The sequence below is a fragment of the Macrobrachium rosenbergii genome, chromosome 57 (genome assembly GCF_040412425.1).
Source record: "Macrobrachium rosenbergii isolate ZJJX-2024 chromosome 57, ASM4041242v1, whole genome shotgun sequence".
In the NCBI taxonomy this organism is placed as follows: Eukaryota; Metazoa; Arthropoda; class Malacostraca; order Decapoda; family Palaemonidae; genus Macrobrachium; species Macrobrachium rosenbergii.
In genome coordinates, this window is record NC_089797.1 from 12,156,751 (window position 1) to 12,179,167 (window position 22,417).

Below are 22,417 nucleotides of genomic sequence, written 5' to 3' on the forward strand. Positions count from 1 at the left end.
AGCATGAAAACTTGTAAATTACTTAAAAATTAAATACCCACTTCTGCAGGGTTTCTCGAGAATTTCGTGTGTCTGTGAAAAAAATCGCGTATGCCCATTAGTTAGGTTCCAGTGAAAAAAAGTGTGTGTGTGAATTCAGCAAGAACTTTCGAATCGTAAGATCGAAGTATTACTGTAGTTCTAAAATGTCCTTTGGGCCCTCTTTTTGAACCCTCGGAATCCTCCTCACTCAGGGACTTGACAAGGAAGACCCTATTTTTGATGGCCTGAGCTACAGCTAAAAGAGTGGGCGAATTGCATGCCCTTGATAAGAGGGTAGGATTTTCTCAGGGGAATGCAGTAAGCTCTCTGACCTTAGGATTCTTGGCAAAGAATGAAGACCCTTCTAACCCCTGGCCACATTCATTTACAGTCAAGAGCTTGTCTGATATCCTGGGCCCAGCAGTCCTCTGCCCAGTGAGAGCATTACAGGTATACTTGGAGAGAACTAAGAGGATTAGAGGTTCTTCTCAGAATCTCTGGTGTTCAGTTAAGGACCTCGGTTGCCTGTTATCCAAGAATGCCTTATCCTTCTTTTTAAGGACCGTGATTTCCGGAGAGGTTGTTAGCTCTTACCTTGAGAGGTCATAATATATATAAGTTCTGTTGGATTGTAAGCTTTGGCAACCTGCGGTATATTCCTTTGTTGTAAAGCCCCCCCACTAGAGTAGAGGCGGCTCTTGGCTCTACTGCCATGCCACTACGGGTCGAGAGGAGCTCCAACCAGGGGCAGTATCTACCTGCTGTAGCTCCCTCACCAGGTAAGGTTACAACAAGCATTGCATGATGCTAACTAATTTTTTATTTCAAACTCATCTTCATCTCTGAGTATTTTTTGAGTAGTATATGTCCATGCATCCCACCTCCTTTCAATGTGGGATTCAGCTGTGTAATTATTTGGGAAGTTACTTATTCATTTTTATATAATAGAATAAAATTTTATATATACTTACCAAATAATTACATGATCAGAGCCCTCCCTCCCCCCCCTCTCATGGACATAGAGCAGCATAAACAAATTGAGCTCTTTAGCTGTGTTGTAACTATTCTTCCCTGAAAGTGGGCAGGGCAAGCTACCTACTCCCAAAACAAAAGAGCACTACTGCGATTTTTGAATTTTGAACTGCTGTGTAAAGTAGACACTAATAGCTGTGTAATTGTTTGGTAAGTATATATATAAAACTTTTTTTTTATAAAAATTTCATTTTAGGTTTGCATATGTAGCAAAATTATCCTGAATATGCAATTTTGCTGTCTTGATATATTGTCCTTTGCTTCGCTTTTAGACCTAAATATCATTTAATGGCGTATTTTATAATATTGATGTTGTTGTATGTTTTAGTAATATTATAGCTTATATTCTACATGTTCTTATAATCTTATACAGTAGTAGCATATATTATATTGCTTGTGTACAAGTGAATTTTTTCATGTAGTGGTTATAATTTTTTTGTTATGCTGTACCACTGTAATGTCAGATTAGATGTCTCTAATGATTCACTCCCTTTCATCAGGTGATGATATCCTCCCTGGTGATACCTTTCAATGAAGTATTAATTAAAAGAAAGAAGACCGAATTGTGAAAGTTTGTACCCTTATGATTTTCATATTACCCTATCCACAACCTATATTCAAGACACATGGATTATAAAGGTGTTTTGTAAGTGATAATTGAATTATTTCACTTGTATTAATTTTTACATTAACTGCACTCTGGTCGTGGACTTATCTGAGGAGCCATCCCAGCCCTCTATTTTTTCTTGCTCTACTGACCCAGCATGACTAGTCATTTACATCTTGCTGTGCTGGTCCAGTTCATCACTGTTACTGTGGCCATATTTGGTTTCAGGTCAAGGACTGACAAGGGCAAAGGTGTCTTTGTTAATATGGGTCTTGCCTTTACTTATGTAATTGGTTCAATTAATTTAATATTTTAATTAGTACTGAACTTTTGTTTTTTTTTGAGATCAATAAGGAAATTGGTCCAGATGGTGCTAATTCTTCTCAGTAGGTGAGATAATTGCTTCATAACATGATTTTAGTATTTGCTTTTTATGTTAAACTGGCATCTTTGCAATGATAGATTTGAGTTTCCTGAACTCAGTAACCTTAACCCTTAATGGATGGGCATCATTATATGAGTATCTATAGCTGGTTTTGAGTGATGGATGGGCTAACTCATATGAGTACTAACACTGTGTGCCATATGATTTGGATGAATTTAGCAGGAAAGATGTTCATAGCACTTCAGTGGTCGATAAATGACTTATGGCAACTGTGTAGCTCAGCACAGTGTGCCTTAAGACTTGATGGGGGAGTGTATTGCCCTTCTCTATCCAATAATGTCTTTTTATTTATTTGCTCATAAATATACCTAGGGATTGCTGTTGGTTTTAGTTCTTATCTTTTCTGATTACTATGTCAGCCATAAAATTGTAATTTTGCAAACAGAATTATAAAGAAATATCAGAAAAAACATGTATACCTCACAAAACGTTACTGCATCTCCCCATCTCAGTAAATCTCGTACATATTTTATTTTACAACAAATATACTCAGAATTTGTTACTGATTTTAGTTCTTATCTGTTATGATATTGTGTTAGCTGTAATTATAATTTTACAAAATAAAATAAAATAAATTATCAGAAAGAAACATGTATAACTTGGTAAAATTAGCATATTTTTACGAGTGTCTTGTAAAAGAGGCCCCACACAGGTTTGTAAATAGTCACTTTCAACTTCCCGTGGAAGGTAGGGAAAAATTTTTTGACATTTTTTTCTTACACCATGTGCATTTGCATATCTTTCTCTTTCCATTGATGTGTTATTTCTGAAATTGGCCAACCCTAGAGTTTGCCCAGTCTGGGGGTGTGTTTAATATATATTTAGCCGGTCCTTTGAGGGTTAATGATTAGCAATTAATGCCTCTGGTACATTCTAAATAGTTATCAAATTGTAACTCACGTACTTGTTCCAGTTCCTGTTCCTCTTCCTATGAGAAGAGAGGAATGGCTATTTTTGTCATAATGATTGGTGTTTGTTTTATGCATATCAACCATTTCATCCCCAGTTTGTCAGTTATATGGTACAATGCCACATTCAGCAGTGATGGGAGCCTCTTCTCTTGTATGGTTGAAAGATATCAGACACCTGATACTTTTACATTATTTAAAACCAAGATAAAGCATATGAATGCCGAAGGAAAAAACTGTTCATTTCATTGTTGGGACTGGCAACTTGAGTCAGACACCTGTTGACTGTGATAACGTAACATAGTGATGGCAGTTGAAGGACCACATAACTTGACAATTTGATCAGGGTTTTTTCAAATGTCTTAGTATCTCCCATTAATAAGCAGGGAAGACTTACTTTGCCTTAGGATACTAACCTAAAGCCAGCAAATTCTTGCGCTATTCTTACTGAATTTCCTGCTGTTACCACAAATCCCATTTCTCAAGATTACCAAATCTTCAGTCTTAAACCTTTCACAACCAGAGACCCCAAAGTATTTTCTGCTGCTTAGCATATACTGGAGATTCTCTTCCTCCTAAAGAAGAGGTTAAACCAAAATTTTTAATCCCACCATGCACCTCTTCCAGTGCTACATTTCTAAAATAGAATGCTAGTAATGTTTTATATTAAGGTCAAACATTTTTTATTGGGACGAAGGGTCTGAGAGCTAGAGGAGAGCATATCAAGGATATGCTTCATGATCATAATCCAGGAATTATGTACTTACGCGAGACCATGACAGGCAGTCCTCCTTTCAATCCTGTAATGCATGATGCCATTTTCCACCTTTTCTTCATCTTGGTGACTGTCCATAAAAGTTCTGCAGTTATTGTAAATAAGGCTTTCAGCTGTGGCTATCAATTTTATTCAAACATCTGACCATTTGCTGTCGGCATCTTCCTTCCCATGTGACTTCAGTGAAAGTGATAGTCAGAATTTAATACACCTTCCCTTTCCTGTCCTATGTCTTGGTGATTTCAATGCTTGTAATCTTATGTGGGGTGGTAAAGTACTGGAGGGTAAATAGAAAATATTATAAACATCAGCCCATTGATTTTGTATAATGATGTTGTAGACAATTTTATGCTCTTTTGTCATGCATTTAGATTTTATTTGGTCATTAAGAGAATATTTGACCACTTCCCAATTCACCTAACTCCTAAGACCTCCATGATTTACCATTGTGCGTGTTTATGAATCTTTTGGTGTTCTCCTTCACAAAAAGCTGTTCAGCATAAACAAATTTTTAAAATTTAAATGTTTATTTCAACAAAAGTATAAGCCCTTCAAACTGATATTGATGCAAGATTACCAGTTTAGTTCACAAGGTTGATAGTGATGTAAGACAGGTCTTATGTACTAATTAAACTCCCCTCTGTTCCTGTTTGCACTGGATCTCAGCAGTCAGCTTTTTTGCATCATGGCTCAAGTAAAATAAGTTTTTGTTCATGAAATTTAATGTTATAAAGAATTATATTTTATTGTTTCCTTCTCTTCACGTTGCATGAGTTGACATTTGGGTAGCAGTTAAAAGTAATTTTTATATATTTAACTTACCAAATAATTACATAGCTATAGTTTCTACTTACGCGGCAGCTCAAAATTCGAAATTCGCGGTAGCGCTCTTTTGTTTTGAGTGTAGGTGTGTTGCCCCGCCCACTTTCGGGGAAGAATAGGTACAACTTAGCTAAGGAGCTCAATTCGTTTCTGCCGGTTAATGACTGAACACCAGTTATTAGCAGCTCTTGTTTTCATTTTCACCGAATGTCGGAGATCGTCTTTGGTGAAGTACTCTTTTGTTGGTAGCGCAGCTATTAGCTTAGCTAGTTTTTTGGACAATTTGAGTGGTATTTATTCATTTGGAATTCTTGAACATTATGTCTGACTCTAGTTTATCCAGCTTTAGGTACTGCAGCAAAGGCTGCAAAACTAGACTCACGTTGGTAAAATACGACCAACATACAATTTGTTGTACTTGTAGGGAACAAATTTGTTCCCCTGATTTGACTTGTGACGAATGTAAAGACTGGGATCAGGGTAAATGGAAAACTTTGCAGTCTCATTTAGACAAATTGAAAAGGGACAGAATTAGGAAAGCTACAGCTAGGGCCGAAGCTAAGGCTTCTGCTAGTATGGGCCATTCTTCAAGGGAAGATATTGATGTTTTACCTATCCCTTCGACGCCTGTGACAGCTTTTTCTCCCATTTCCAGCCCTCCAGCTTTTCCCATCACTCCTGTACCTAATTCTTATTCTGCTGAACCCAATGCCATTGCCAGCTTAGAAGCTCGGGTAGACCAGAAATTTAATTTACTTGTAAATACTGTGTCCCAAATTGGGAATTCTGTGAAAGTCCTAATGGACAAATTTAATAGTGTTGTGTCAAGTGATGTGTCAGTGGAGGGGGCGGCTGTTCGTCCCACCGATGCTCCTAGACCAAGGTCCCTGCTAAACTCCCCTTGCAAACATGGGAGGAAGCAAACTGACAGTCCAAGGGAGGTCGGTGGGGTTTGCCCACGGGCAGTCGTCGCCTCATCCGAACCCGTTGTCCACCGATCCCAGACTGCGGATGAATACCGTTGGAAAGGTATTAGGATGGATACGCACACTCTTTCTTCAAGTGGATCAGACTCACCCACATCTAAGAGACGCAGTGATCGTTTCTCTCATGTATCTAGACCACTGAAAAGGCTAGGCGCTTCCATGGACTCCGATTCTCCCCGCCTGATGGCGAGCAGCTGAGAGAGATCATAGCCCTCTCCCGTCTTGTAGTTTCGGGCTCGCCGACAAGAGATTCTCGCTCTCTTTCTCGCGCAAGAAAACGCCCAGACAATGTTCGTAAACGCCAGTTCACAGACGGTTCAGGATCCGACTTTTCTCCTTCAGAGCGCCCAAAGTCCGAACGTCCAAGATCCGAGCGCCCATCATTGTTTGAGCGCACACCAGCGTCGGAGCGCCCATCACCTGAGCGCACTGCTCCAACCTTACCTGTTCGGGAACGCCCAGCTTCCAAGACGGAAGAGCCAGTGTTGGCCCCCTCGGAGCGGGAATGGCAGTCTCCAGAGCGCCCATTATTGGCGAACCAAGCGTCCACGGACAGGACTTTTGCTTCTTCAGCGGGTATGTGCCCAGTTGTGGGTGGCGCATCTTCAATCAACCCTTCTTCTCATGCGGTCGTGACCTCTCAGCAAGAATTTCCTTCAGTCCCTATAGACCCTTCTTTGGCGCCACTTCAACTCCGGCTTGACAAAGTGTTGAGCCTTCTTGAGAAACCAACTCCAGCGGTACAGGACACCGCACAGGACCCCATAGAACCTCCAGGATCTCCTGTTTTGTCCGCCGAAGATCCTGTAGAAGAGGAGCAACCCACCTCTCATTACTCGGCTCTACTCAGGTTTTTCCTGGTCTGCTACCCGTCGTCCTTCTCCCCGGTCATTCCTTTATCGCCGGGTTCAGCTTACCTCGGCATGCGTCAACCTCCAGGTACCACCAGACTTCCACGCCTGGTGTTGTCTTCGTCTTCGAAGAAAGTTGGCCGTATGGATGCCTGGCTTGCAGAGAAAAGGAAAGCCAAGAAGGCGGTTTTCTGTTCTCCTCCTTCTCGCTTGGTAAGACAGAAGTATCTGGCTTATGCAACGGGGAAGCTCCGTCCTGGGAGGCGCTGCCCCTCTCAAGGAGACTTCTCCAGTATTATCGTTGCTTCTCATCGTTCGGCCTTCGCTTCAGCAAGAATTCTTTTTTCATCCTCTGAATTGGACCACCTTCTCAAAGATGTTTTTAAAGTATTTGAGATTTTTAGTTTCTTAGACTGGACTATAGGAGCCTTGACTAAGAAGATAGAAGACTGTGCATCACTTCAAGAAAACTTCGCATCGGACTGGCTGGGTGTTTTGGGATGCGCAGATAGAGCAGTAGAGCTAGCTACCATCTATACTATGGGAGTACTCAAGAAGCGAGATTTGTGGTGCTCTTTTGCAGCTAAAGGCGTCACTCCGTCAGAACGTTCCTCGCTTCTATTTGCGCCTTTAGTCGAGGATAACCTTTTTCCTCAAGATGTAATAGATCGAATTTCAGTCGATCTTCAGAAGAAGTCTACCCAAGATCTCATCACTCAATCCACCAAGAGATCGTATTTTCCTACGAGAACAACCTCTACTGCAACTATTAGGACGTCGTCACCACTGCAAAAACATCCCTTTTGAGGAGGTAGAGGCCGTCTACAGTCCCGTCCGAGAACCAACCTTCGAACCTCCAAACCATCTAGGAAACCATTCAAGTCTAACATCAGGAAATGAGACTTCGGTCCTCCATGTCCCATTGGGAGCAAGACTGTCACATTTCTGGCCAGCATGGGAGAAGAGAAATGTGGAACCGTGGGTACTGAAAGTTTTAAGAGAAGGTTATACAATCCCCTTCGAGGAAAAACCTCCATTAGTAACCTCTCCAATCATCTTAGCAGCCTACTCAGTAAACTCAGAGAAGTTTTCTGCCCTATCTCGAGAAGTTTCAGCCCTTCTGGAAAAGAGAGCAATAGAAATAGTAGGGAATGTGAACTCAAGGGGATTTTACAACCGTCTCTTCGTGGTTCCCAAATCATCGGGAGGATGGAAACCTGTCCTGGACGTCAGTGCCCTGAACCGCTTCGTTCAAACAACGAAATTCAGAATGGAGACGAATCAGTCAGTTTTGTCAGCCATCCATCAGGGAGACTGGATGGTCACGATCGACATGCAAGATGCCTACTTCCATATCCCAATTCATCCGGACTCCAGGAAGTACCTAAGATTCGTGTTCCAGGACAGAGTCTTCCAGTTTCGGGCACTCTGCTTCGGGCTATCCACGGCCCCTCAAGTTTTCACCCGGGTACTTGCGCCCCTTACGAAGTGGCTTCATCTAATAGGGATAAACATCTCTCTGTACCTGGACGACTGGCTTCTTCGTTCCCCATCGAATTATCAATGCACGGAGGACTTACGGAAAACACTTCGCCTCGCCCAAGAATTAGGACTTTTGATAAATTTCAAGAAGTCGCAATTAGTCCCCACTCAGTCTATTCTCTATTTGGGGATAGTGATAGACTCTCGGAGTTTTCGGGCTTTTCCATCCCATCAAAGAGTACTCGCTTGCCGAAGGAAAGTCCAGGACTTCGTGACTCGCAACTCGTGCTCAGCCAACGCATGGATGAGTCTTCTTGGAACTCTCTCATCAATCGAGAAGTTCGTTCCATTGGGCAGATTGCATTCAAGAGCACTTCAGTTCTACCTCAAAGCCAATTGGAACAGGAAGTCTTTTCCGGACTCGTTCATTTTCAACATCACTCCCCAGATAAAAGAGGATCTCAGATGGTGGTTGGCAAAAGACAGATTTTCGGCAGGAATGTCTCTAACTCCAACGAACCCCGACTTAACGTTATTCTCCGACGCTTCGGATCTGGGTTGGGGAGCCCTCCTCAACAACATGGAAGTATCAGGAACTTGGTCTCCTTCCGAGAGAAACCTCCACATCAATGTGAAGGAACTAAAAGCAATTCATCTTGCACTTCTACATTTTGCAACGATAACCTACCACAAAACTGTAGCGGTGCATTCGGACAGCATGACCGCACTAGCGTACATCAAGAACCAAGGAGGGACTCATTCTTTCACTCTAAACGAAGCGACGAAGGAGCTTCTTCTTTGGGCAAGGAGCAACGAAACTTTTAGTGACTCTGTTCATTCACGGCAAATTGAACGTCCTGGCGGACGAATTGAGTCGAGGAAAACAGGTCCTACCGACGGAATGGTCACTCAATCCACAGGTATGCACCGACCTGTGGAGATTGTGGGGAAAACCGTTAATAGACCTGTTCGCGACGTCGAGGAACAATCGGCTTCCGTTATATTGCTCCCCAGCCCCGGACCCACAAGCATGGGCAACAGATGCCATGTTGCAGGACTGGTCGAATCTAGACCTTTACGCCTTCCCTCCCTTCAGCATGGTGAGGGAAGTGCTGAGGAAGTTCAATTCTCACGTCAACGTGTCAGTGACACTAGTCGCTCCCTTTTGGCCACACAAAGAGTGGTTTCCTGATCTTTTGAGCCTTCTGACAGACTTTCCAAGACTACTTCCTCAGAGGAAAAGTCTTCTCAGACAGCCACACTTCCTCCGATACCATCAAGGGTTATCCACTCTCGCTCTGACAGGCTTCAGACTGTCAGGGAACTTGTCAGAGCGAAAGGATTTTCAAGAAAGGCTGCAGAGGCTATTGCTAACTGCAGACGACAATCTTCCTCTGCAGTCTACCAATCCAAGTGGACAGTTTCTAGGAAGTGGTGCCAAGAACAAGGAATTTCCTCTTCTAAAACTTCTATAACTCAAATCGCTGATTTTCTTTTATTCCTCAGAACGGCGAAAGGATTCTCAACATCGACCATCAAAGGTTACAGAGCGATGCTGAGTTCAGTATTTAAACATAGAGGATTAGACCTGTCTTCCAACCAAGACATAACTGATTTAATTAAACATTTCAACACCAGTAAGCAAGCTAAACTCGCAGGAGTCTCTTGGAATTTGGACGTGGTCCTCAGCTGGCTTTCAGGTCCACTGTTTGAACCGATAGAGTTGTCGTCTCTTCGCAATCTTACGAAGAAGACTTTATTCTTGGTGGCACTTGCCACAGCCAAAAGAGCCAGTGAACTTCATGCCATTGACAAAAGGATAGGCTTCTCATAAGGCAATGCAGTATACTCATTAACTTTAGAATTTTTGGCCAAAAACGAGGATCCTGCTAATCCTTGGCCTCGTTCCTTTTTTATCAAAAGCCTCTCAGAAGTATTAGGCCCAGACGAGCAAGAGAATGTCCTCTGCCCAGTAAGAACTCTAAGAGTATACCTTGAGAAAACCAAAAACCTTAGAGGTTTGGCCCCTAATCTTTGGTGTTCCGTTAAAAATCCCAACCGTCCTTTATCCAAGAATGCACTGTCATTCTTTTTAAGATCCGTAATTTCGGAAGCACATTCGGGAGTTCAAGACGATTTACTTCCCTTGTGCAAAGTAAAGGCTCATGAAATAAGAGCTTTGGCAACGTCTTTGGCTTTTAAACGAAACCTGTCTCTCTCTTCGATTTTACAAACAACTTTTTGGAGGTGCAAGTCAGTGTTTGCCATGTTTTATTTACGGGACGTTGAGACAGTGTATGAAAAATGCAGTACTTTAGGTCCGTTTTTCGCAGCTGGCATGGTATTGGGGGACGAAGGATAGGAGGAACGCCTTACCTTTTCCTCTATCCACTCTCCTTGAATAAGGGCAGTCGTACTTCTTGGGAAGTTTGATGTACACTGATCTTCAGTGTCATCAATTGGTTTTTATGGTTTTGGATAAAAGGTTGTATGGTGTAGGTTGATTTTATCTGGTCTTAGTTATTCTATTGTACTGCGCCCAGGGCAAGGGCAATCCACATATCATTATGTGACCCATTGGATTTTTAGCTTTGGCAACCTGCGATTGACCTCCCGTTGCAAAGCACCCACTCAGTAGAGGTGATTCTTGGCTCTACCGCCACACCGCTACAGGTCGAGAGGAGCTACGACCAGAGGCAGTACCCGTCTGCTGTTGCTCCTCGCCAGGTAAGGTTTCAACAAGCATTCCAAGATGCTAGCTAATTTGCTATCCCAAATTATCCCCATATCAAGTAGTTTTTTTGGGTAGTATATATATGTCCATTCATCCCACCTCCACTCAATGTGGGATTCAGCTATGTAATTATTTGGTAAGTTACATATATAAAAATGACATTTTTATAATAAAATAAAGTTTTATATATACTTACCAAATAATTACATGATCAGAGCCCGCCCTCCTCCCCTCTCATGGACATAGAGCATAAACGAATTGAGCTCCTTAGCTAAGTTGTACCTATTCTTCCCCGAAAGTGGGCGGAGCAACACACCTACACTCAAAACAAAAGAGCGCTACCGCGAATTTCGAATTTTGAGCTGCCGCGTAAGTAGAAACTATAGCTATGTAATTATTTGGCAAGTATATATAAAACTTTATTTTATTATAAAAATGTCATTTTACCATTGGTTTGAGATTGTGTTCACCTTAGGCTTTGAAAATCCATATGAAAGAAATTAAAGTTAACTGTATAGCAAAACACTCACTCTTATGTACATTATTTTCAATTTTTGCTAAGTGTTTTATAGAAAATGCATGTTAGAATACATTACAGTAGTTTTGTTCTAAAAGCAGTGCTTTAAAGAAAAGTACAGAAAGTTGTTTTAGAATTTCTCTAATTTTAAGAGAAAGGCATTGGTTCCTTTATGCTCTAAATTTACATGCTGCAGTATTTTTATTTTTAGTTTGTAAATTATCTTGTTAAGTGACGCTGCATACTATATTGTATTTTCAGTTGTTAATTCCATTAAGAAGTCTACTTGATGGAGTTTTAGGTCAGTGAATTATTAAACAGAATAGGTGTCCTTCATCGACGGACTTAAAAATGAAGTGATGTTCCGATAAGAGTGCATTGGTAAGTTTGCCCTATCCAGGTTTTTTTTACAGGTGGGTATTTTACCTGTTGTTTTTTTACATTCTCCAGCTAAGTTATGGATGATGAAATTAGTGCTGCTGTTAATAATACTTTCTTCTAATTTGAATTGGTACAAGATTTTGAAAAATGATAGTATATAAGTTATATTATCACTAGTAAGTATATGTAGATACAGTATAGTTAACATAACTACTAGGATTATGTATTAAATATTTCATGTTGTAGAAGCATGTTTCAAAATTCTTGATCAGTTATATTAGGATGCTTATTATTTCAGAGTGTGCAGGGTTAAGTTGTAGTGTTGTAATACCTCGCGATGCCCCAAAAATCAAGTGTGATGCAATAAGGGGGTATGGAGCAGAACTAATTTTTTGTGAGCCTTCACATACATCCAGGTAAATATTTTACAATTTCAAGGAAAAAAATGCATGTTTTCGTTATGGAATCAGTCAGTTTTCATTGGTCAGGTTTTAGGAACTGGAAATGCCCTCTTAAGAACTAAGTCTTCAAAATACAGTCGACCCACTGTATATGCGGGGGATGCACACCACAACCCCCACGAATAGCTAAACTCCGCGAATACTTGACACCCCTCTAAAAATGCTTATAACTGCATATTTTGATAGTCCAGACACCAAAAAAAACCCTCTAAAGGTGTTTATACCTGAGTATTTTAATAGCTTTATCACAAAAAATGCATTTAGTCACAAAAATTATATGAAGATACATTAATTAGTGAATATTTCTCTATGCAAAATACCACGAATAGGCGAATTTTCTGCGAATAATGTGCACAGTCATACCCTGAACTTATGCGAGGTTAGGTCCCAGAACCCCTCGCACAAGGCGAATTTTTGTGTAAGTCTGCTAGTCTCAAAAAATGCTAAGGTTTAACATAAATACAGTATGACCCTAACTATGCTCCAAAATTATTAAGCTAACTTTTAAATGAAATTAAAGTTACTGTAATTTCTTGTAAAAGTTAGCTTAATACATTACCCATAAAAAAAGAAATAAATGGTTGACATAAAGGTAGAGAGTTGGAAGAGAATTTCTGTCTCTCTCCACTTACGACTGGTCTATTTTTAGAAGTCTTCTCAACCTCTTTTTAATAACTTCTTTATTCTGCATCTCTTTCTCTTTGTTCTGAAACACTTTTTCATGAACAAACAGTGTTTTTTATTTTGACTAATAGAACTCTTAGTTATTATGTCTCTATGTTTTAGAACGTATTTGCCACACTAGCACATTTACGCTTTGTAGATGGTATAGGTAAAATTAGATCAATTTAAGGGGGTCGGCCGGCTACTACCGTTTTTTAAGGGCAGGACTTTAACATTCATACCACTTAATAGGGGGGCTTAGGACATCTCCAGACCGCATATGATTTTTGCATCTGACCTTTGGTTTTGTGACGCCAGCGCGATTTATCCCAAAAATAACCATTTTTCAAAATCTATCTCCTCCCTGGATACTTAATATTAAGACCTGAGATTACTACCATAAATAGACCTGAAGTAGACCTCCAATAAAATGAAGAGTTTTTTTTATAAAAGTAATTTTTTTGCTAGATATGAATTTTTTAGTTTGGGTAAAAAAAAAAACTCGAAAAATCATGCAAACAATCACATAAAAAAAAATTATGATAAAAAAATTTTAAAAAGGGCTTCATTTTATTGTTCTAGAACGTCTTACGAAGCTATGTACCAAATTTCAATGCTATAGCTTTAAAACTGAGGGAGGAGATAGATTTTGAAGGTCAAAAAGTATAGTTTTGAGATACGGGCGTTCAAAGTTTTTCTTTGTATTTCTACAAAGACAATGTTAATAAATCATGACAGTTGTGGATGTTGTAATCATTTTTGGGTATTAATAAACCAAAATTATGTTATTTATCATAATTTAATCATAAATGAAGATCCATTTGCTAAAAATCTTGCTTCTTTAGGCTCCTGGTCCCCCCCCCCCGCCTTTTCCTGCTGCAGGGTATTATTCTCTTACGAGAGGGTGTCATAGCTGCCCAAGCTACTCACTGTGGCCAGGTTTTATTTTAATTGTTGTTTCAAAACCATTGTTTTCATATTGCACTATATAATTTTTTGTACATGTGGACCCAGGCAATCTTTTAGCACAAATCTCTCGCAATCTTTTTCTACTTATGAGAACGAGTTCATTATCTTCCTCATCAATATCTTCGCTATTGTTGCTACTTCCTTCGCTTTCCAGCAATGACGTGCGTATACCAATACGAGTCTTGTACGTGAAAGCACCAGCAGTGGATGTAGAAGGGAGTGAGTTCAAGGTCAGGCTTAGCCTGGCACTGAGGCGAGCCAGCCGACCCTCCCTCCGCAATAGTACTCCACTCTCTCTTTCACTAATTCCACTAATATTATCGGTTCTTGAACTCTTCTTGGAGCTCATCTTCTTCTCTTGTAGGGATAAAAGATGTTTTGCTTGTCTTTTCCTCTTTGGCATGATGAATTTTTGCCAAAAGAAAGAAAAACAGACGTAAAAGTGATCGAATGACAGAGGTGAAAAAATGATGTGCACCCCTCATGACTCTTCTGATCACACTGAGGAAGGTAGCTGCTGTGACTCTGTTATGATGCGTGGAGTTGTGAGAGATGCCATTGCTCACAATTTGTTTGATATAAAATGTAATAATTATAAAAATGTACGATAACAGAAGACATACTACATTTTCTTGTAGGGATCGATGTTTTTGGCTCACTGAGTTACTTTTACTAAATACCCTGTAACTACGAAACTAAAAGGAATTTTGGCAAAATATTTCGTAGGCACATTCTCCATTGCCATACAAAGCGCATATATTTTTTTCAGGATTTTGCAGTTTTCGTCCTATACCTCCATGTATTGTAGCCGGCCGACCTCCTTAAACTATCTACTGTACCGTTTAAAGACGTACAGAGAAATAGTAAGTTGTGAAAATGTGTGAGTGCTAACTATGAATGAGAGAGAGAGAGATATCAAGTTAAATTATTTATGAATTATTACGGAGACAGAGAGAATAACATGAGAGAGAGAGAGGGAGAGAGAAGTTATTTGTATGTTAGATATCAAAAGATGGAAATTCAGTATTAAACTAACTTTTAAATGAAATTAAAGTTATTGTAATTTCATTTAAAAGTTACCTTAATACATTACCCTCAACAAAAGAAATAAATGGTTGACGTAAGAATATAGGAGAGTGTAAAGATTAGTATACTATTTCTCTCTTCCCCCATTCCACCGATCTATTTTCAGAAGTCTTCTCAATCTCGTTTTTAAAAACTTCTTTATTCTGCCTCGTTCTCTTTGTTCTGAAATGCTCTATGTTTTAGTGCTTATACAGTTTGTAGATGGAACAGGTAAAATTAGATCAGTTTAGAATTACAGTATCCACAGTACAGGTAAAGACATACAGAGAAACAGTAATACGTAGGTTGCGCTAACTACGAGAGAGAGAGAGAGAGAGAGAAACAGTTGTCCTTATTTAAGAGAGTGAAATTTTTAATGAATTATTACGGGGGGAGAGAGAGAGAGAGAGAGAATTACGTAAGAAACCTTTGACCCGCTAATCAGCAACACTCCCCCTTCTGACTCCCCCTTCTTTTCATGTTAAAGTGACATGTCTGACAGCTTTGCCTTCGAGCTTCTCAAAAGATGAGGGAAAGATATTTGTTTGTTTAAAATACGTATCACGTACGAATTTTGTAATTACAGTTATATTTCTGGATCGGGGTCCCGTGTCACCCGGTGAAATAGTCCATTCAGCACTTATTTCTAGGTAATTCCGTTGCTAGATACCAGAGAAAGCTAAATGAAATGCTGGAGTTACTACCCCCAGAGCGAGCTCCACTAGATGGAGTCGTGTATGGAAAAGGGTGAACTACAAAAACACGGAACCTTATCCTATAGAGATTCCCAATGTCAAAAGTCCCAACGAGAGAGGTGCCGATACAAGCCCATGCACTACTCGCGGACTGTATACAAGGCAACACTAGCCGCATTCCATTTTAGCACGTTTTTTCGTTCACACGTAATTTCGTTGTGTTCCTTATTTTGTGCTCTATTTTGGATTTTTTATGGCATCCTCGCAAGGTTCTTCTTCAATTACTTGAGTACCAGTGTTTTGTTGTTTTTTAGGCGATTGAGGCTTCTTATTTTCCTTTAGTTTAATAATTAAAGGAATTTATAACGCCCGTCTCGATCTCCTCTCACGTCGTCTCTTGACCTCTCTTGGTCTTGGATCGGCATATTTGTTTTGTGTTTTTTATTTGTATCCCTTTTTATTTGGGATATTTTACCATTAATGATCCCTATCTTTAGTGGGTTTGATTAATTTTTGTTTGTTCTGTACCCATTTACTACGAGAAGTGCTGTTTAGCGTTTAGGCTACGAGCTACCCCCTCGGGCCCATTCGCTTTTTATCATGACTTCATTACGAGAGTGATTTTATTATGGTAGTGATGTTTAGCGTTTAGGCTACGAGCTACCCACTCGGGCTCATTCGCCTTTTATCATGGCTTCTTTACGGGAGTGATGTTTAGCGTTTAGGCTACGAGCTACCCCCTCGGGCCCATTCGCTTTTTATCGTGGCTTCATTACGAGAAATGTTGTTGTGCGTTTAGGCTACGAGCTTCCCCCTCGAGCCCATTCGCTTATTATCATGGCCTCATTATGCTTTATTTTTGTCACTCACTTCTCTTAGCCTTTGGGGATCTTATTTTCATTGGTACTGTTACGGTTTTTACTTTGTTTTCATAATTTTGTTTATTTTGTGAATTTTGTGTTCCCTTCCTGATCAAGTGCTGTCTTGCTGTTTAGGCTACTTGGTTCCCCCTCGGGCCTATTCGCTTCTTATTTTGGCTTCATTTTGCCTTGTTTTAGACTCACTTCTCTAAGTGTATGGGAACATGATTTTCATTGTTACATTTAATTTTTGACCTTGTGCTTGGATGCTTTTGAATTTTGGGATACTTTCATTTAACTGGAGGTCGGTCATGTCCCTTCACGTCCATGTCGTGTTGGGCCTGCCTATCCTCCTACATGTACCTTACAGACAATTTTTGTTTTATTATGATTTTTTTTGAGTTATTTGTAGCCTTTACCCCTCTCCTAGGCTTCCTTCCTTTACATCGCCTCAGTTAGGTTAGCCTAGGGGTTGGCTGTAACACTTTTTCCCTTCGGGGAAAAATTCGTTTAGGAGGGGACGATCTCGATCTGTACGTATGAGTTTCATGTCGGTGATCTCGTTCTGTACATGTGTGTTTTATGTCTGGTGCTTCCCTTTGTTTGGTTTTGACTTGGATATATTGCCTACGTCCACCCTCTCCCTGTTTCGGCTTTTCACTTAGGCTAATGTTCCTAATAAGTTAAGCTGGAATAGCGAGGGTTTACCTGCGTAGCCTATCCTAGTTCAATCCTTCTTTGGGTTGTTACCAATGGTGACCGGGAGTGCTCTCCCCACTCCTGTTCACACTTCTTTTACCGACTATATATATGTTATTTTGTGGTTTGAGAGTCCCCTTCTCTCCCTTTTATCCTTTGCTCTCTCTCTCCCCTTGGTTTGTTTTCAAGTTTGTTAACTTTCCAAGGCTTGAGAGCAATTATCCTTATTTTATGTCGTAGCCTAAATCCCCTCCCTCTGCATTGATTGATTGTCCTTGGTGTGTCTGAGTTGGCACTCCACCTGGACCTGGAGGTGACCAGGAGTGCTCTCCCCACTCCTGTTCACACTCCTTTTATCTTTCATTGCTCTCCTGGCCGTAGAGGTTTTTGCCCTTCCTCTCTTTTTCTCTCGCTCTTGTCGTGCGACACAGCTTACATAGCGAGGGGATCTATGAGAATCTCTGGGCGCCCGGGGAGTGCTGTCCCACCCCTGGTCGCTGCTTTGGGTTACCAACCTCCTGGCCTATCCTTCCCCCTTCCTTTTACGTCGACTATTTCCCTTCGTGGTGCTTCCTACATGTTCGCACCTCACTGTTGGGATCTCATACGAGGCCAGTTAGCGTTCTCCACCTAACTGTCTTCTGCTTTATTTACTTTGGCGTTCCCCCTCCTTTTGCTACTACCTGTTCGGTGTTTCGTTATCTTGTTGGGCGCTCTCCTTGCTTACTGCTACGGCGGTTTTAGTGTTTAGCGGTGGCGTTTATTCCCCACCGCTATCACTGCGTTCAGGATATCCTCCTCCGGGTTTTCCTCTCTTGGCTCGGAGTGCGCCCACTTCCGAACAGTTCATAACCTTCCCACATTTTGTTCAAACATGATCGCTTCGGAATGTTCCGTTGACTCTGTTTTTATGTCTATGAGTTTTGTCCTGTTAGCCCGGTTTTCTCCGGGGGTTTTCCTGGTCTGACTAGGCTTTGGCTGCTACAGTACTCTGCTCCGGCATCCGTTCCAGCATGCCTTTTTCTCATACGTTTTCGACTGGTTTTGTCGAGTGCAGGAATGCTCCGCTATCCTACAACAAACCAGCGGTCACGGAGTCTATAGCTCCCATTCGGTCGCAGTCTGTTTTGGATTTATAGTTTGGCACGGAAGGTTATGAAAACGCTATGCTCTCCTCGAGCAGGCTTCTTGATGAACCCGTAGGTTTTATATATACCTGTTGGTTTCGTCTCCGCCAAACTCCGCCTCATGTGACTTATTCTTGACTCGGAAGGTTGTAAAGTACGCTATGCTCTCTCCGAGCAGGCTACTTGATGAATCCGTAGGTTTTATTTACACCAGTCGGTTTTATCGCCGCCAAACGCCGCCTCCTTTGGCTTATTATTAGTCGTTTGGCACCCGGCAGGTTGCGCGTTACGCTATGCTCTCCCAAGCAGGCTACCTGATGAATCCGTAGGTTTCATATATACCTGTCGGTTTTACCTCCGTCAAGCTCCGCCTCATGTGGCTTATTAATAGTCGCTCTTTGAACTCCGTCTCCGGCGGGATTTCGTTAATTCGGTAGGTTTCATATAAACCTATCGGTTCTCCGCCTCTTGTGGCTTATTAATAGTTAATCTTTCGGTGTTTGGGCTCTCTCCGGCGAGATTCTCGGTGGATCGGTAGGTTTCATATACGCCTATCGATTTCCTCCGCCAAACTCCGTTTCCGGCGAGATTCTCGGTAAATTGGTAGGTTTCATATACACCTATCGGTTTTTCCTTCGCAAACTCCGTCTTATATAAATTATTGATAGTTGTTCCTCCGGTGTCTGGGGTTCTAATTTTTCCCCTCCTGGAGGCCGGCCGCAAGTCTCGTAACTCTTCGCCTCAAGTTAATTGGTTACGGAGAGTTTTCTGAAGACGTTGCGGCCTTCTGTCTCGCTTCTCGGACCTGTGAACATCGCCCGGAGCGATAAGTAGGTGCGGGAATAATTGAGACAAGCCTTTTCCGCTTAGCTCGGAATTAGGTGAGGCAAACTTTTCCTTTAGGGGATTCGTTACCTTCTCATCCCTTTTCGACGGTTCCTGGTCTACCGTCCCTAAGGTGAAGTCAGTAAAAAAAAAAAAAAAAAAAAAAAAAAAAGACCACCCTTTTTTAAACCAAGAAAACTCTTTTACGGGTCTCCTTATAAGGAGCTCGTTATGAGGGTCATTGTCAACCTATTAACTAACTATCTACGTCATGGTCCATGCCTTCCCTTTCCCAGGAGCTTAAATCCCAAGAGATTAATCTCAAGACTCATTGTCAATGGATCACCTGTTAAGTCCTGCTCCGTTCGAATTCTATCGTTCGGACATCTCCACCTCTTTTCCCCTCCAGTCTGGGGAATCTTGGTGCCTTCCCTTTATGCTTCCCAGCATGAAGGCACCCTCCTGTCGGGGTGTGGGCACACGGAGGTTGGTGGAAGGGCATTTCTTCCCTTCCGGTCTGGTATCCTCTTATCCGGGTTTTACCAGACTGTCAGAACGAGCATGGCATCTGTCTGGCAGGATCCATAAGTGGGCCCTCAGCTGGGGGCTGGACACATCGTCTCCTGAGGACTCTAACGGAGTGGCAGGCGGAGAATTCCAAGTTCACGCCAGCTGTGGGGTCTTACCGTGCTCTCTTGGAGAGCCCTGTTTCTTACCCCTTGTGCTCCGAATGTAGCCCCTCTTATCAACAGGCTTGTTTTGAAAATGTATCGCTGAGGCATTTCCGGGAGACAGATATCACAGATACATTCACAGTGAATCTTCTAACCCCGGACTACGCTTCTAATTTATTCAGCGTACAGCTCCCTAAGCTTCCGGAGTCAATTTTCGGAAGCTGAAACAGGGTGTAAGTCAGGCTTGCCCGTTCCGCCTTGAGCTGAAAAATCTTATGAACGGTTTCACCTGGAGAATTAATCTTTTCCCCAGGTGGGCGTTGTTACGCCCCATCTGGGGCTACTATTGTTACCCAGAGCCTCCGTTCTCATGGGTGTCTACCCTACGAGCAGAAACGGTCTGATCTTGCCGGGACCTGCCCTAAGTCCGGCAAGAAGTTCATGTAGTTCAAGAGCCCCCCCTGCTCAGGCGGTGGTGCAGGCTCTTCAGGTCTCTGCCCCTAGACAGCCGTCAGCTCTCACTCCCAGCCTCCACCTCGATGTGTGCGGGTTCAGCCAACACATCAGCCCCTTGTAACGCCCCCGTGTGTCTCTGCCTCCCCCACGGGAAAGAGATAGCAATGCCCGCCAGGGTTTTCTTTGCTTTATACGAAAACCTACGGAAAAAATTTTCACTAGACGTTTGGCAAGAGGCTCTGACCCTCGGGGTTATCATAGGAGCAGGGATGCATCCTACTCCTCTCCGAGAAATTGGGAAGGCTTTCGCTTCACGGGAGGCAATCAAGCCTCCTCCCTGTAGTATTTCTCATATGGGTGGGAGGCTGTACCATTTTCGGGGCCACTGGAACTTCAGTTCCTGGGCCCAGAGTATAGTTATCAGGGCCCGGGGTGGAGCTGGACTGTTGTTCCCCCAATCAGGTTCAATCAGCCTCCGGCCAGAGTTCTGGGGGTCTTTGCGAATGGCCTGTCAGGCTTTTTCAGTCTGCCAAGGAAGTTCCCTTCCACTGGAAAATTTTCCGGGCGTGTCCCGTTTGTTTTCCTTATTCATGCGGCAAGTCTCGGTTGCTTACAGTCTTGTGGGTTCGGATCCTACTGCGCCGTGGAGCCGTAACCACCTCTATAGACCTTTCCGACGCTTCCTTTCACATCTTGGTTGCAGAAAGGTCCTATCCCTTCTTGGGATTCAGACTCGGGGAGCAGGCGTACCCCTTCAGGTTCATGCCCTCCTCAATGCGGCTCCAGAGTCTTTGCCAGTTTGAACAATACCGTAGTTCAACAGCTCCGGTATTAGGAGGCTATGCTAGCTGCATATCTAGTTGCCTGGCTCATTTGGGCACCCAGCGTCGGGAATTGCCTGAGGGCGCCGGTCATTATAATCGGTTTCTAGAGTCTTTGGGCTTCTAAGTAACCAGGAAGGAATCCCACCTGATTCAGGAGGGTAGCCTTCCGTAGTTATGAATCCAGTGGAAGTGGAAAGAGATAGCAAGGGCATCTTATCATTTCATCATCTCAAGCATACCTCTCCCCGTGCCCAAGAAAAGGTCCTGGTTTTCTCCAGTTTGCTTCAGTGACGGTTCTCCTTCTGAAGTCAAAGCTGGAGTTTATGACCGGGGTATGGTGGAGTCAGGGACGTGTCTCCTTGATTCCTCCTACTTGAATAGTGGCCTCCGGCCTTGCACAACTGTCAAGTGCTTACCGAAGTCAGTTCCTCTCCAGCTTTCCCCTCCGGCCTCAGTTTTCCACACCGTCACCTCTCTGGCAGGTGAGGTGGTTATTTTTTGGCCCAATGGAGTACATGGTACTTAGTCGGTCACGTTCCGGCAGTTCCATATCAACGCTTTGGAGGGCGGTGACAGTCTTCCTGTCCTTGGAAACTTCTTTCCCCCCAAGAGGTTTCCTTTTAGGCTGGTTCTGAACAAAACAGCAATAGTGCGCTGCGTAAACAGGTGGTTTTGGACTCGAATTGCTCCGTTCAGGTTATGGTTCATTCTTCTCCATAACCAACAGACGCAGGTGCCTCTGTCTACCATCCTTCTCGTAGGGGTCCAAGGTCACTGCTTTTTCCCTATCCAGGGCCTCCCCCCTGGTGTCAGAATAGTCCTTAGGCGGAGCGTCATTCAGGTAGTCTTGTGACCTTTTCCTGGGCCTGGAAGTAGGTCTGTTTGCAACCCAATTCAGCCACAAACTATCAAGCTGTCCCGTCTGGTATAAACTCAGCCTGCGTCAGCCCCCTCAAACTCTGATGTCCTGGCTTTGTGGTCTTTGTGAATCTTACAGTTTAGGAGGAAACTGATATTGGTCCTGTTATTACTGTTTTCCTGAAATCAGTTAAGGGATCCTACTCTACTGCAGTATGGTTCTGCAGTTAAGTAACTAGCACTCTTCACATAGTTTTCGAAGCTATAGTACTGATGCGACCGCATTGGCCTCGAGGAAAGTGTTTTGTTGGAACCAGACTCACAGGCCCTTAACTTTCATCCCTAAGGTCTGTGTTCGTCTAAGAACAGTACTCCGTCCACATTCGGTTTCCTGGTCTTTGAGTAATGTATCGGAGTTAGCTTCGGTAACCAACAATCACCTTGTTCTTATCTTTCCTTGTTAAGGAAGTCCCAAAACTTTTTAATCAGCTTAGCTTCTAGTGTTAGTTTTCCTGTACTGTCTGCCCTGTCTGGCGGAACCAATCAGTTTGGTTTGTCTGGCGGAACCAATCAGTTTGGTTTCCCCTCTTCAGGGGTAGTGTTGTGAATTCCTCACCCTAACTTTCTATCTACAATTGAAGGTCCTCATTTTCGGTGGTCACCTTGGAAAGTACTCCCCT

General features: G+C 42.5%; 1 protein-coding gene across 4 annotated transcripts in view; it reads left to right on the forward strand.

The window, feature by feature from the left end:
- The window catches only part of LOC136837009 (uncharacterized), a 67,121-nt gene that overhangs the window by 15,720 nt on the left and 28,984 nt on the right, over positions 1–22,417 (forward strand). For all 4 annotated transcript variants that reach the window (XM_067101541.1, XM_067101542.1, XM_067101543.1 and 1 more), the window contains one exon: positions 11,860–11,977. In XM_067101541.1, the coding sequence (XP_066957642.1) occupies positions 11,860–11,977 (118 nt within the window). The remainder of the gene's footprint in view (positions 1–11,859; positions 11,978–22,417) is intronic.